The following is a 15,775-nucleotide window of genomic DNA, read 5'->3' on the forward strand; positions in this document are numbered from 1 at the left end:
TGACTCATGGAACCCTGTTACAAAATCAACCACAAGAGTTTTCTAACTGCTAATAAATTTTGAGCAAAGTCTTAGGCCATAAAAACCAGCCCATTTGGTGAGAGAACTGGGGCAGAAAGTTGATGAGACTTTGAGAGCTTAGAGCTGGTGGGGGGAAAAAGTGATTTTTTTTTTTTTTAACAGATTCAGAAATGTCTCTAGAGGTAGTTTATCAAATGGCCAACAGCCCAGATTCTAGATGCTTGGGTTTGAACCTCAGCTCTGCTACTTACTTCCTATGTGTGATTTTGGATTAGTTATTTAATCATCCTGTGTCTGAGTAAAAGAGTGGTAAAAGTTGGTAGGGTTGTTATGAGCATTACGTGACTGAATATAAAACATTTAGAATTGAGTTTAGCACATAAGCAGCACAGTGTACACATTTGTTAAATGAAAATTGTGATAACTGATCATGTCACTAAAATGCCCCTGCAGCTCCTAATTTACTAGGTCCCATAAGCATTGGGGAGAGAGTTTACTAGGAGAAAACAATCTTTTTTTCCTCCTTTTTTTTTTCCTTCTTTATTCTCCTACCCCCCCCCCCCAACACCTGCCCAGACCAATGTATTGTTTTCTCTTTATATTAACAATAATTCTCTCTGGGCACCTGGGTGGCTCAGTCTCTTAAGCATCTGACTCTTGATCTCAGGGTCAAGAGTTCAAGCCCTGTGTTGGGTTCCATGCTAGGTATGGAGCCTACTTTTTAAAAATAAAGAACATTTTTATCTTTAAGATATTGGATATTTTCTTAAAAGTAATTTCCACATGCCTTTTGACGGATATTTGTGGCTGTTTTCCCACTTAGGACTGGTCTCAGTGTTTTCTTTCTTTAATATGGAAACTCAAAAAATAAGTATATGGGAGAATAAAACGCACAGGAGATTTAGCGTCACCGTAATTACCATGATAATTCTGGTACATCAGTGGAAAAAATATAAAAGTTTTGATGGGAAGTGTAGGACAAAGAATATAACAAGGATTTCAAATATACCTTCTAAGCCATTTTGAGGAATCAAAATGAACCCAACACCAGCTTCTCTGAAAACAGTTCTGCAGACACACAATCCTAGAAACCTGAAGTTCAAACTACCCCAAGCGTCTTAAAAGTAGAAATCCCTTTGTATTTGTCCTATTGCTCCCTTTGGTCCCCAGGAATGCATTCTTTTAGTCTCTGCCTCAATTTTATTTTAGTGCTTTCAGTGTTTCCTCTGGGTATTATAGTCATTCACACTGCATTATAGTAGCGTTTATCTCTAACCATAGTGAAATTCTTGGGCTTTTGCATTTTTGATACGGAGGACTAAGCTTTCAGGGTCCAAAAGGACTCGTGATCATCTTGCAACCACTCCCTGCGTGTGCTCAGGCGGGCGGGGGTAGGGGGCGCTTCTCTGGCCTTATAACCTCTCCTTTTGCGGAAATCCTCCGGCCTTTTGTGAACATGTTTTTTTTTAGATCGCTCTCTTCTTTGTCTTTTTTCTTCTATTGCTTATTATCTACGAGTTCTGCCTTTTTCCCCTGTAATCTCCCTGTTCCTTTCCCCTCCAATACATGTTCCCTCACTTAGGAGTCAGAGTAATTGATGCTTGAAGATCTCCTTTGGCTCCACGTAGCCTTAAATACCTTTCAAACGTGCTCGCTTTCTGGGTTCTTCACCTGAGCCGGAGTGCCGGTTTTTCCCCTCTGCAGTAACACATGTCAAAGAAAGCCAGCCCCAGTATGTGTCCATATATGACCTTAGAACAGAGACCTTAGAGAGCTGCCTCGTTTGGAGGCAACGTTTGGGGAACCCTGCCCACTCCCACCCCCGCGTGTTCTCGCCTCCCCCTTCCTCGAGGTCACTCGCGTACAGAACGCGAACGCCGACTCCTCGTGCTCGCGTCCCGACTTCCTTCTGGGAGCCCAATAAACCTGGGGGAAGTTTAATCATTCCGCAGCGAGCCTGGCTCTCTCACTGGGCATGCTCAGTGGCCGGGCCCGGCTCGGGTGGCGAGTGCTTGTCTTGGGCGCAGGGCTCGGGTCGGCGGCCGCTTGGGCTCGGCTTCCAGGCGTGCGGGCCGGCCACTGCAGCCCCTGAGCCGGCAGCCAGACGCGCCCCGCCGTCCGCGCCCGGACGCAGGGCCCCGCCAGAGCCGCGTCGTTCCGGAACCCGGGAGCCCCCAACTTCGCGCCAAGTTCGGGACCGCCTTCTGGGGGAGCCATGCAAATGATGACCAGGGACATTCTGCTAGAAATGGACCAGGAGGAGGAGGACGACGACGACGGGGATATCGGTGAGCGAGGGGTTCCCCGGCGTGGGCCGGCGCCGGAAGAAGTTGGGGACTGCGCGTGGGCGCCGCGCCCTCCGCGGGGGCGGTTGGCGGGGACTCTTGGCCGCTCGGAGGGGCGCGGGCGCCGGCGGAGGGGGAGGAGGGAGCCCACGCCGCGGTCCCCGGGCCGCAATGCGGCCGCCTCGCGGCTCCGCTGCCGGCGGGCCGGCGCCCCCGTGCAGGCCGGGGAGGCGCAGGGCGCGCACGGGCTCCCGAGAACAGCGTCCGGGCGGGCCGCGGCCGCAGCCTCCGAGCAGTCATGCTAGATTCAGGGAGGTCTCCGCGCGCCGAAGTCTTGACTCAGAAGCAGCAACTTTTGGGTCATTTCCTCCCCTTCGAACCGCACTGGGGATTCCGGAGAGCGGCGCAGGCGGGGAGCCGGCCCCAGTTCGGAGAGCAGGGGTGTGACCCACCTGCATCCGCTGTAAAGTGAAAGAAAGAAAGGATCGGCTCTGGGAGGGAGGGTGGGGGCTGGGTGGGGCGCCCCGGGAACGGATTTGTGGCCGCGGGTGGCGGCCTGGGATCCTTTCCTCAGCCGCAGAGCCCGCGGGGGCAGTGATTGTAGGCGTAAGCCCTGCTCCCCGCGGACCTCAGGACATTTCTGCCAGTCCGGAGGGCCCCTGGAGCTCGGCGGGACGTGGGGGTGGGGGTGGGGGTGGAAGCCAAGCCTGGGTGTTATCATTTCTAGTTAGAGATTAAAATGTTTAGAAGTTGTAGACGGAAAGGAGGCAGAACTGTTGAAGAGTAAAACAACCACAACAACAAACAAAAGGGAGGGGAGGAAGTGGGGAAGGGGAAAACAATTGGAGGAGAAGGGAGAAAATCCTTGTCAGGGAATGATGACATATTGGGTCCCTCCAGAGGACTGGCAATTAAATTACCGTGCTGGTCTGTTCAGAGACTCTGAGTCTGTTTCCTGCACGCCAAATCAGTTTAAAACGCAACAGTTCCTGCTTATGTCCTGAAGTCCTGTTTTTCTCTAATAACTTTAGAAGTAAGTTAATTTTAGGAGCTAGGTGTGGTTTTTTTCTTTATCATTTTTCCCCCAGCTGTATTGAGATACAGTTTACATATAACATTGTGTAAGTGTAAGGTGTACAACGTGCTGAGCTGATACACTTATATGTTGCAAAATGATTACCACCATAGCTTTAACCAACATCTCCATCATCTCAGATAATTACCACTTCCTTTTTGTGGTGAGAACATTTAAAGTACACTCTCTTGGCATCTTTCAAGTACAGGATACAGTATAAATTATCATCACTATGCTGTACCTTAGATCTCCAGAACTTGTCTTACAACTGGAAGCTTGTGCCTTTTCACCAACATCCCCTCCGCCCCATTCTACTGTTTCACTGAGTTCAGCTTTAGTAGATTTCACCTGTAAGTGATACACAGTAATTGTCTTTGTCAGACTTCACTTAGCATAATGCCCCTGAAGTTCCATCCATGTTGTCCCAAATGGCAGGATTTCCTTCTTTCTCATGGTTGAATAATATTCCATTGCCCACATGCAAGAGCGAGAAGGCGGTGAGGGGGGTGGGTGATGGTGGTTGGTGATGCTGGTGGTGATGGTTATATATATATATGTGCGCACACACACCACATACCACATCTTCATTCATCTGTACTTGGACAATTAAGTTGTTTTCATATATTGGCTATTATAGGTACTGCTCACTTAAATCCAAAGAACTTGATAACTTCCTTGTTGACCAGGAACAAATTGAATAGAGGGACTTACACTTCATGGTTCATGGTTACATCTTTCATTCATTTGAGAACAATTTATTAGATGGAGGGAGCCAGTAGTATTCTTTTTTTTATTAGAAAAACTGAAGCTCACAGGTTGATCTGCATAGCTTTTTGTGTAGCTTGTTAGGGTTCAAACACAGACTTTCTGAGTTGCAAAACCTGTGTCCATTTAGTCCACTTTCCACCTGGTCACTCAGCTGTCAGATAATGTATAATGCTACTATTTAGCAGGCTTTCCTGATAAATCATGATTACATAAAAACATAAACCATAGGAGCAAACTTTTAAAAAGTTATAATAAAGTAGCGCAGTCTGTTTCGTAGGAATATACTTAAAAAAAAAGATTTTATTTATTTGAGAGAGAGAGAGAGAGAGTGAGGGAGAGAGAGAAGGAGCAGGGGGAGGGGCAGAAGGAGAAGCAGACTCCCCGCTGAGCAGGGAGCCTGACATGTGTCTCGATCCCAGGACCTTGGGATCACAACCTGAGCCTGTCTCGATCCCAGGACCTTGGGATCACAACCTGAGCCTGTCTCGATCCCAGGACCTTGGGATCACAACCTGAGCCGAAGGCAGACACTTAACCGACTGAGCCACCCAGGTGCCCCTCAGAAAAATATACTCTTGTCTGTTATGGTGAGGTGTCACTGTTTATAATGAGTATTGTAAATAAAGATAAAAACCCAAATGGAAATAGAAGTAAGCTAGAGAGTCTGAGCTTTGTTTGTTCCACTGTGCCGTCAATAGATCTCAGTTTAGAAAGAAAACTAATTTGGTCTAGTCTGTGTTTACCAGATGAGACATCATAAAATTTATCTTCAGTGTGTGGCAATAGTTTTTTCTTATTTTTAAATACAGATGTAATTTATGCTGGTTCTATCGAGTCAAACTGTAACTATATTTAATAAAAAGTTAAATATCTCTACTCCTCTTCACCCCTCCCTCCATAGGCTACACTGATACTTTACTGTGTATAGGCGTGTATGTGTTGATTATGTTTTATGTGTAAGTGTAGGCAACTAATATCTCAGCAGTTTTTGATGGTTATACAAATTCAGTATGGGTTGCACTGATGTTATAACAAGAGCAAATGTTTACCATGCCAATAGAAAGTTTATGTCATTGTAAAATAGTAAGTCTTTTTAAAGGTTAGCAGAAGTAGGCTGATGGTATATGGCCTTTAACAAAATAATTATAATTTCCAACTATAGGAGAGGAGGTTCTGGTGAAATAAAGCTGATAATTTTAACGTGTGCCTCTGGTTTTATAATGCAGGGCTATGTTAAAGCTGTTGACTAACATATTTCTCCTAGTACCAGATTGTCATTACTAATAGTTGTATAATTTAAAATCCACTCAGGTACTGAAGATTTCTATGTAATCCCTCTATAAATATTAACTCTGTAAATCAGAACAGTAGAGTCATTTTTGACATAGTTCCTGGGTAAAACTTTATCATCACCTAATTTGCAAAAGACAAAAAGAAAAACTTTTAAAACTGGATGCGGCCCCCGGTTATATCATGTAAATGTTTTATGTACATATGTGGAAGTGGGCCCTGTAGTAAACTGGCATTTAGGGCCCTTCATTTTTTTCCTACCGGTGGGTTTCTACTTACTTTTGAAGCACTGTTCAGTGCTTTACGTGTAAGGATTGCCTGCTTGTTTGACGTGAACCTGCCTGGACAAAGATGGTGAATCTTACTATGAGCGTCTTTTCCATATTTGCTTTTCTCAGGGCCTCTAGAAATTGTGCCCAAAGGTTTGTGAATGAGGTAGCCTGTTGGCACGAGACCATTTTTGCAAAAGACCCCTTATTTTCAGCTCCAGCAACCAAACGCAGATGTGACACATAGGCAGTAGTGGCAGGAAGTAGATGGCTTTTAGCCCTTATGCACTGCTGCTGGTGGAGATCACACATCCAGGCAGGTTTCGTGGGCCTGGTGTGCAAAAAAGAGCTCTTGGCTGCCCTACCTCCAGCACCCCCCCCCCCAGTTGATCAGTGAATAAAATCCACCATTTCTTCCTGTTCATGTAGAAAAGGATGAAACCTCTTTTACAGCCAAAATGTAGGTAGTATATTTAGTGTGCTGATTCTATTTATTCATTTATTTTGCATTTCTGTGATTCAAACTTTGCGGAGAGAGGAAAAGTATTCTCAAAAAAGAAGGGGATTATCAGGAACAAGTCAGATGGTTCAGGCAAAAAGGTTTTGTTTAGATGCTTGGTTGGTTGCTTTGGGTTCCCAGTCTGTTTATGGTAGAATTTACTCTCTGATCCCCACATCTGATGGTCATGTCATTGGTTTTGGGTGGGGGGTGCTGTGGGCAGAGGCCCATTACCTCTGAGCTGTGATGGTCCAGCTGTATCTTTCAAGTGTCTTTATTGGCTCCTTTTTTGATGTCACATTTTTACGCAGAGTTCCTGCACAATTTCTATCCCTACAAACTTTGTTTAATCACCCGCGGATCTGATCCTGGCCTCGTTTTGCCTTTTCAATATTAATTGAGCAAACCTGTGCTAGGTGCATGATTAGGTGCGGGGCTGGGTGGTGGAGCCTAAAAATGAGTACAGTGCACCCCTTGGCCGTGGGGAAGTGGGTTCCGTGGAACCAGCCATTATCGAGCTATGTGCACAGCCATGGGAGGAGGTATGGGAGGCAGGGTCCCAGCGGAGCTTGCGGGGCTGGGCGCTGGAGGACCAGGCAGACGGCATGGCAGGGAGGGCAGAGGGAAGTGGGAGTTGCCTGTGAGGGAAGGGAGCAGCCACAAGGCTAGGGAGGCAGGCAGGAGCCACACCATGAAGAATACTCTGCATGTTTTAAGGATTTGGGATTTGGAGTGCCTGAAAGATTTTAAGGAAATGAGTGATAGGATCAAATTTGCGTAGAATAGATTTCCCCAGCAGCACGTGGGAAAATGGGGTGGAGAGGGGAGGTGGTAGAGGTAAGCCTTCCTAGTAGTCAGGTTTGGAAATGCCTGCAGTGGCCATGGGAATAAAGAGGAGTGGTCTGAAAGTTTAGGAAAGAGGTGACATCTCTGAGGCCTCAAAGACCCATCGCTTCCAGCAAACAGTGGGACTCTGGGACTTGAGCTGAGTGATTAGGTGGAAAGTGGTGGCAGGTGTGCAGGAGGGGAGACGTTTCTATTGTTCCAAGTCTTATGCTTTTCTCCTCTGCTTTGGCTCAGACCATTTCCCTTCCTTAGTGATACTAGACTTAGCGCCTGTTTTTCAGTGGCTCACTGTCCTTCCAAGCCTCTCACAAACCTAGAAAGCTGTTACTGATTCTCATTGCCCAAAGTGCCCACCAATAAATTGTCACACCCCTTATTTTTCTGTTCTACACAATTAGCATTCACTTTGTATTTTGTTTTTGTTGTTGATTATCTTTATCCCCACCACTAGAGTGTAAATTTCTTGGGCACTGGGACTAGGTCATTTGGGTCTTCTAGAAATCATGCAAAATATCCCAAACATTGTAGACATTCACTGCCATAATTTAAAAAAATGTTCTCTTCCTCACCCTCCTCTAACATATAAGTTCCCTGAAGGGAGGTGTCTTGCGTGCTTTGTGTTCAAAGTTGTGCCCCTCGTGCCTAGAACGGTGCTTGCTCTTCAGTAGAAGCCAAACAAATCATTGTTGAAAGACTCAGTAAGTGAATTGCTCTTTTTAAATAGTTTGAGTAACATTATGCTTGTTGGTTTTATGGCCCTAGTAAAATTCCCTTCTATGGCACTTTGAGATTCCCTGTTATCTGTTCATTGTACATAGTTTATCAGGCACTCTGCTAGGTTCCAGGGTCCTTGATCTCCAGTACCTCACTATCTAGGAGGGATGCAGATACATGAATAGATAATTACAGTAGTCTATGATTAATGCTGTAATCAACATGTGTACCAGGGCCCGTGATGGTACCAAGCACGGAATCTTGCTGAGGGGACTCTTCAGATGCCGTGCCCGAACAGCCCTGGAAGGGATCAGAAATAGATACGTGGGTGGGGCTAGGACACAATGTGTCTTGAGTATTCCTAAATGTGATTCCTCAAGAAATAAACTTTGATGCTGTCTTTATATGCTGTGCTAAGGGGGAGATAGTCTCTACCAGGAGAATGACAGTTAAAAAACAAAACAAAGCGAACTATCCTTAAAGCCTTTCTCTTTGAGTATAGTTTTGCCGACATATATACATATACATGTATATATACACCTGTTATTTTCAGTTTCAGATCCTTAGTCACAATTTATCTTGTGTTTTAACATTCAAGTCAAAGAATTGCTTTCTAAAATGTTTCCCATCTCCTCTTGTAATTCCCACTGTTCTTTAAATCTGACATAGACACAGCTCTTGAAGAGTTCCACACACACCGCTTTCTTTTTTCTCAAGTGGTTGCAGTAGTCATATATGTTGATTGCTGTACATTTTTTTTTCTTTTGGAAACCAGTACATTTAGACCAAAAGCTCCTGTGAAGGTTTCTGTCAAAGATACTATTTAAATTCTGACATTCTTGAAGGGAGATTATAATACGTTATTAAGAATCCCACAATCTAGCTTTTTGAAAGATGGTCTTAAACTTTTGAAGTGGTATTTGTAGCAGGTTCGATTAAAATGATTACATTTTAATAAAAGTTTCCACGCTAATACTTTTGGTTTTTGTCTGTTATCATACTTATCAGTTTGTGTTTTGTATTCTAGCTGATACATTTTAAGGCAAAGCTTATATAGTCTTAGGGGGAGAAGTGCTATCGGGCTCACCTTTGTACGCCACAGCCTGCACATCGTAATGCTTTTCACATCGTAGACACTCAACAAACATTTGCTAAGGGACTGTTGTTTTTAGGTTGTAATGGAAGCTCTGTATGCCGTAAGATTAAAGCTTGATCTGCTTTTCATACAATGTAGTCAGGTCTGGGTCTGTGCGAAAGTCACCAGTTTTACACCAGAAATACATCATTTCCAATTACCTTTAACCAAGGAAACGTACTTCTTGACTGATCGGTAGCTCATATGTAAAGATAGAGATTATGAGAATATGACACAATCGACTCATTGTCTTAAGTCATTATCATCATTGTTATTATTGCCTTTCCTTTAGTTTTGCCTTGCTCTATCACACTGCAACTAAAATTAATTAGATCCATCCCGAGAAGCAGCCGGTTTAAAGAATACTAGATGAAGATATCAACAATGGAATAGTGTGGATATGTCCCGAAGAGCAATTCAAATACTCCTCAGCCAAAACATCAGATGGAACGTTTGCATGGAAGACGGGTTGAAGGGTTAATAGGCAACTTTCTCTGCTGTGGTATTTATCACTGCCCTGGCTACATGTCTGAATACTCACTGAAAGAACTTGCTGCAGGAAGTTATTCAGCGGCTCAAAATACGAATGAAAGAAAATATACTCTTTTGTGAAGTCCAGATGTTGCTTTTCTATTTAATGCTTTTAATCTAGGACATTGAAACTCTACTATCTCCCACATTATTTAAAAATACAAATACTGGAAATTAAAGGAAAAAGGATATTGATCTCTAAAATTATCTTTTTTATAATTTTAATTTTAACTTTGGCAGAACTTTAGTCATAGGTCAGTCATGTAAATAGATGTTCTTTCACAAAGTACAATTATGCAAATTATAGGCTTGTTTATAAAGCTTGTTTTATATAAACTAGGATTGTCTTGACATAATTGAATTTTTTATGATTTCTCCAGACATTCTATCTAGATATTTGAAAGATAATCTTTGGCTTGGCACAGACAAAATGATAGCTACATCTTTCTTGTGGCGTCCCACAGATACAGCCTTAAGCATTTTTTTTTCTGATTTATGCTTAGTTTTTAAGAAAAATGATTCGGCACTAAATGGTAAGCAAACATTATACATCCTTCTCACATATAAAACTCAGACCTTTGACATTAGTTTAAAATTTTGTTTATATAATGATTTGAAACCACTGCATTAATTTTTCTATCATTTCTTTCTGGTATTACTTACTAAATAAACAAACCCTGAATGCTTAGTTTGTGTAAAAGATAAGATCCCCTTTCTTAAAAAAAAAAAAAAAAAAAGAAGAATGAACAAGCAAAACCCACCATTGTTTCTAAGTGATACAAGTAATAAGGGAACGGTATAAATTCATTGACCATAGATGCTACCTAGAGAAAGTGGGAGATTTAGAGAGGGTGGAAGGTGAATCCCTGACGAGCGGGATGGGGAGGAAGGACTACGGGAAGTCAGTGTGGATGCAGACCAGGGCCCAGGGAGGGGAACGGCTGGCAGTCAGAAGACCTGCGTTTGCGGTTGGCTTTGACCTTCAGAACCTATTACCTGAGGCAAGTTGCTTGGCTGCTCTGCGCCTGTTTCTTCAGCCGGGTGGGGTTGCTAGGAGGATGTGAGGTGTCTCTATAGTGCCCGGTGTGGGCCTTTCACTCCCGCTCCGCAAGTGGCAGTTACAATGTCACCATCCTGATGAATTCATGTATTTAAATGCTACTTTTTTCATTTTTTTTAAAGATCTCACCTCATTTCATTTTATTTTCATTCCAGTGTAAGAAGTGGCTACTCTTCACCTCCGCGATCTGAGTCCTGTCCCCAAACACTGCTGTGTGTTTTGTGTGGCTCGTGCCACACCGTGTGTGCAGTAGCTGCCCACTAAATGTCAGGTTAAGGATGACCGTGACGGCGGCTGTGCTGCAGACACGTGTCTAAAGATAAAGGAGTTGAAGAATAGCATGTGGTTTCTGCAAAGAGATAATTACTGTGTGTGCTTCCCACCCCCCCCATCTTCAGACAGACTGATAATGTTTTCCAAATTCCAGGAAACCTATTTCAGGAGGAAACTCTTTCAGGGAATCTTAGCAAAAGATCCTAAGGGCTGACACTTAGTGGGCTCGCAATCAATGGCTCATAAATGTAGGGACGGCTTTTCCATCAGTACTGCCTGTAGCTTATCCCATTCTCTCAGTCACTGTCAGGCAGCTCTTTCCAAAGTATGTGTGCTCCCACGTGTCATCAGATAATTGTATGTACAAGACATGAGGAGGGAGACATGTAAGTAAGAAATAAATAGCTTTTATTACCAATTGAATATCATAGGAGAACAGAGGAGAGAGGAAGATCAGTGATGAGATTCTCAGTAGTCAGGGTTCTCCATGATTCCACTGTTCCTACTGAAATTGGAAACGTGGAGGATCGGTCAGAGATGTTGCCATTCAGTGGAGGGAGGGCAGTCAGGTGGTACGTGGTGGGCGTGGTCGATGACCTGACGTTAAAAACCTATTTGACTTACCATCTTCCCATCGCCCCCATTCCAGTTCTTGACCATTGTTGTGTGCAGGCAGTCAGTTTTGGTTCCTCATTCTCTACATGTCTTCAGAATTGGAAATGACCTTGTGTCTCTGAGAGAGGACCTCCTCGGCCACCTTGTTATTTGAGTACACCTGAACCCCGTTCTTAGAGGGCACTGGGATGCCTTGGGAGTCTACATCCATATGGGTCTGAAGGGGAGGAGGAGACATGGGCCTTACCTCCCCTGTCTGAGGGATCCACTCTCTCCCCTCCAAGCCCTGGATGAGTGTAGGTATTAGGGGTCAGGTGAAAGTGCTCTGTTCTTGAGGTTTGGGTCTGCAGGTGAAAACCTGAATTTGATGAGAGATACTTACACAGGAGATTAAAAGAAAAGGATGACTTTTCCCTTGTTGAAAGATTATTTTCACCATCTGTTATAGATAGCCTCATCTTACCCTGGCCAAGGATGTGGACGGGCATCCTGTACTGTGTCAGGAAGAATTGGGCCTCTCTGTTGGCCTGTGGTCCTTTTAATTTATCCCCCTTGGCTCCTCAGTTGCCCATCATTCTCCTCAGAGTTCTTTAGCTCACCTCTGTCCCAGTGTTCTCCTCAGACAAATTGCCTGAGGTAGAGACTACCACTGTTTACACTTCAGTTTTAGACAGATGTGATTGAAATTCTGTCCCACACATTCACTAGCTGTGTGACCTTGAGTGATTAACAGGACTTTCCCCTCCTCTCTAAAATGGAGCTGATGTTAGAACCTACTTCAAGGATGACTGTATCAAAGTGATATAATTAAAAAAAAAAATCTTACTTTGCAGGGTTGTGGTACCTGATACACTGAAAGCCTTCCATAATTAGAAGCTAATGTTGTTAATATTATGGGTAGCAATTTTTACGTATCTCAGCCCAGATTTACCTCTTCCGTGTTTCACTGAGGTTTTACCTTTCTCCCAAGGCTGTACCTTCCATTTATATAGCTCATTGTTAGTCTTTGTCTTTTTCATTCGACTGTGAGTATCTTGAGGAGAACGGTCACCTCATCGAGCAGGATAGTGCTTGGCACATGGAAGAAGATCAGTACATTCTTACTAAATGAGTAAATGGATGAAAGATTTTGATTATTGAAGGACTGTGGTAGATTGCAAAGATAGACCTTTGTGTATAGACCAACCCTTGGGTAGGTTTTTATAACTTTGGAGCCTTAGTTTCCACATCAGAAAAATGTTGTAGAGGAAATATAGAAAGGATAGTAATACTTTATAGAATTGTTATAAGGTTTAGTAATATTAATATATAAAAGGACATGGGACATTTTCTGGCACATAATAGGCCAACAAATATTGGAGTCATTTATAAAACAACCAAAAATGGAGAAATACAGTATAAATGACTGGTGTAACTTGTTAGATATTCCAGTAGCTCTGTTTCACAACAGTATCATCCCTTTGAATATATATAATTTTAGTAAAAAAGGTAAGAGAATATACTATAAAGACTCATAATGAAATTTAAATGGTACTTTGATAGACTTTACACTAAAGAAAATGCAAAAGAAATAAGAGCATTTCTTCATCTAGCAAATTTAAGATTTTAAAAGTATCTCCTATTAAAGGCTAAAGAGTAGCTGTCTTCATATTGATCCTGGGAAATTTTAATAAAGTAAACCCTTAATATAATACACATTTTTAAAAAAGATTTATTTTAGAGAGGGTGCGTATGAACGAGGAGGAGGAGGGGCAGAGAGAGAGAAGCAGACTGGGGTCTCAGTCCTCTAACCCTGAGATCATGATCTGAGCTGAAATCAAGAGTCGAATGCTTAACGGACTGAGCCACCCAGGTGCCCCTAAAATACTCAGTTTTAAAATAAACATGTAATATTTACTTATCGTTTGAATGGCCAGTTATTTTAAGTGGAAAAATTCAAAAATGTTTCATTTGCTCACAGAGCTATAATTTCTCCTCATTAAGTATTATTGAAAGGTTTGAAGTCAAATAAAACCTGTTAAAAGACATGAATATGATACAGAGCAAGACGATAAAACTGAAGACAAGAGCACCCAAAGAAATCGTTACCTTGATAGTTTGAATTGTTGTGAATTTAATGAATAAAATCATCACTACCTCATTTGCAGAATAGGTATTTGCAATGACATTTTTCATTTTGTGTGTTTGAGGTTTGGGAATGATTCGCCTATATCCAGTTGTTAGAACTTAAACACCACCGGGCCCCTTCCAGCAGCATCAGCCCTAAGAAAAGGGAGATGTCCCTTTCCATTTGGGTAGATCAAAGCAAAATGAAAGGAGGAAGGCTGTTTTTATCCCCAACTAGAGTTAAAATTATTTGCTTTATAGTTAAGTGTTCATAGAGGTGAGTGTGCAATGAAAGTGGAAGTTTCATCTTTTGGTTACTGCACTTAGAATTGCAGTTCTTGTTGTCCGTGGGTTTCAACCTATACTCCAGATTGCCAGACTGTCTCCTATTTCCTTCCTCCGTTTAAACAGCATTTGGTACCTATGGGGTGCATGCCTCTATAACAAGCACAGTATAGCTTACAAATCACAGAGGAGATGTGCACACTTCTAACAGGCCTTGTCATCTACTCTAAGGGTGAGCAACACAGTAAATGGCTTTTGAGCAATGGGGTAATCATGGTTTTCCTGAGAATTACAGCTGCCTAAACTGTGGCTAGTGGCTTGTTTCCTACTCCAAGATACTTATTTTGAAGAGTTCAGTCAGTCTTGACTAAGTTATTTGGCACACACACAAAAATCCCTTTGAAAGCTGATCGTGGAATTTGCTACTAGTGGCCTTCATAAATCAGAACTAGTGCTCTTTTAAAAAGACATGTGCATAGGGACACCCAGGTGGCTCAGTTGGTTAAGCGTCTGACTCTCGATTTCAGCTCCGGTAACAATCTCAGTATGGTGAGATGGAGCCCTGCCTTGGGCTCGGCCTGAGTGTCCTGAGGGTGGAGGCTGCTTGGGATTCTCTCTCTGCCTCTCCCTCTGCCCCCCGCCCCCCCCCCCCAGCCTGTTCCCACGCTTGCTCAAGCTCTCTCTCGAAAAAAAAAAAGAAAAAAGAAAAAGAAAGACACGCGTAGAGATTTCAGTGAGCTCAGAGCACTGGATTAATGTCTTTTCACAGTCTTTACTGAAGACCTCTTTTGGGTCATGTATTTAAGTCTGAGGATATAGAACCAGAGAGAGAGAACTCCGACTTTGGTGAAGCTTGTTTTCTAATAAGTGATAAAATAAAAACCAAACAACGCATGCAGAAACCCATTCATTTACCTCATGTCTGTTCTGCACCCTCTCTGTGCCAGGCATTGTGCGTGCTCTGTGCCAGGCATTGTGCGTGCTCTGTGCTAGGGATTCAGCCACACACAGGAGAGACCCGGCCTCTGCCCTCAACGAGGGGGCTGACCGGCAGGGAAGACAAACAGGCCCACAGATCACCAGCAAATTATATTTAAAGATGGTGGAAAAAAGAGACTGAAGCAGGAGAGTACAGCTGAGACCAGAACCTGGGTATTTCCCTAGCCAGTCCAAGGGGGTGGGCCCTCACTGGAGGATGGCTGACAAGTGCAGCTGGTATTTTCATAATTCTAAAAATAACCCGGCCTTAGAGTGTCATCTTTAAAAAGTAGGTCTTTGAGAAGGCTCAAGATGTACGTTAGATGCGTGTGTAAATTGCCACAAATGTTTCCCGGCTCGCGAGTCCAGGTGTGCGGTGCTGGGCCAGCCCTGCACGAGGAAGCTTTGTTCATTTGGGTTTCTGCAGCTGTTAGTGCGCTTGCGGAAGTGAGCCAGCAGCTCGGTCCCTACGGTGTTGTGCCCCTTTACTCCTTGGTGGGTCGGCCAGACTGTTGGCACTGAGCTGGAAAACCACACGACCTGGTGGGTCGCCCCCTGCTCCCTTAACTCTTCCTTTGTAGCTCAGTGTGGCATAATACTCTCCCTTCCTTCAGTTAAAGATGGGGCTGAGAGGTGGGGCCACAGTGATTCTGTGCACTTTCCCCCTGTTGACAGAGGAGGAGGAGAGAGAGAAGGAGCAGGTCCACCTTGTCCCCGTGGTCCGCCTTCTCCTCTCCTGACTTGAATGGGGCAGGAAGCTAGCAAAGGGCGCCTTGGATTTTCAGCCAGGAACGGGTTCTCCACTCTTCCTGCCCTGCTGTGTTAGGGGACGTGACTCTTTGGGAGTGACGGACACCACAGGACCCCTGGTGTGCTCCCTCAAGGCCTCTCCTCTTGAGAAATCCCAATACTAGGGCATCACACTCTAGAAGCCCTTAATAGCCAGAGTACCCTGGTGGTAGAGTCCTAGTGAAGATGCAAACTCAAACTTGTTTTGTTTTCAGTTGCTAGGGCAGAAAGAAATG

At 43.8% G+C, this 15,775-nt stretch overlaps 1 protein-coding gene across 2 annotated transcripts in view; it reads left to right on the forward strand.

The window, feature by feature from the left end:
* Nucleotides 1-1,908: 1,908 nt before the first annotated feature.
* ANO6 (anoctamin 6) overlaps nt 1,909-15,775 on the forward strand; it is a 186,685-nt gene continuing 172,818 nt past the window's right edge. The window contains exon 1 of one of the 2 annotated variants that reach the window (XM_045801226.2): nt 1,909-2,309. In XM_045801226.2, coding sequence (XP_045657182.2) covers nt 2,237-2,309 — 73 coding nt within the window. In that variant the 5' untranslated portion in view covers nt 1,909-2,236. The remainder of the gene's footprint in view (nt 2,310-15,775) is intronic. The other variant, XM_045801227.2, reaches the window with a different exon arrangement.

The sequence above is a fragment of the Ursus americanus genome, chromosome 25 (genome assembly GCF_024610735.1).
Source record: "Ursus americanus isolate L20-20 chromosome 25, mUrsAme1.1.p, whole genome shotgun sequence".
NCBI classification, from domain to species: domain Eukaryota; kingdom Metazoa; phylum Chordata; class Mammalia; order Carnivora; family Ursidae; genus Ursus; species Ursus americanus.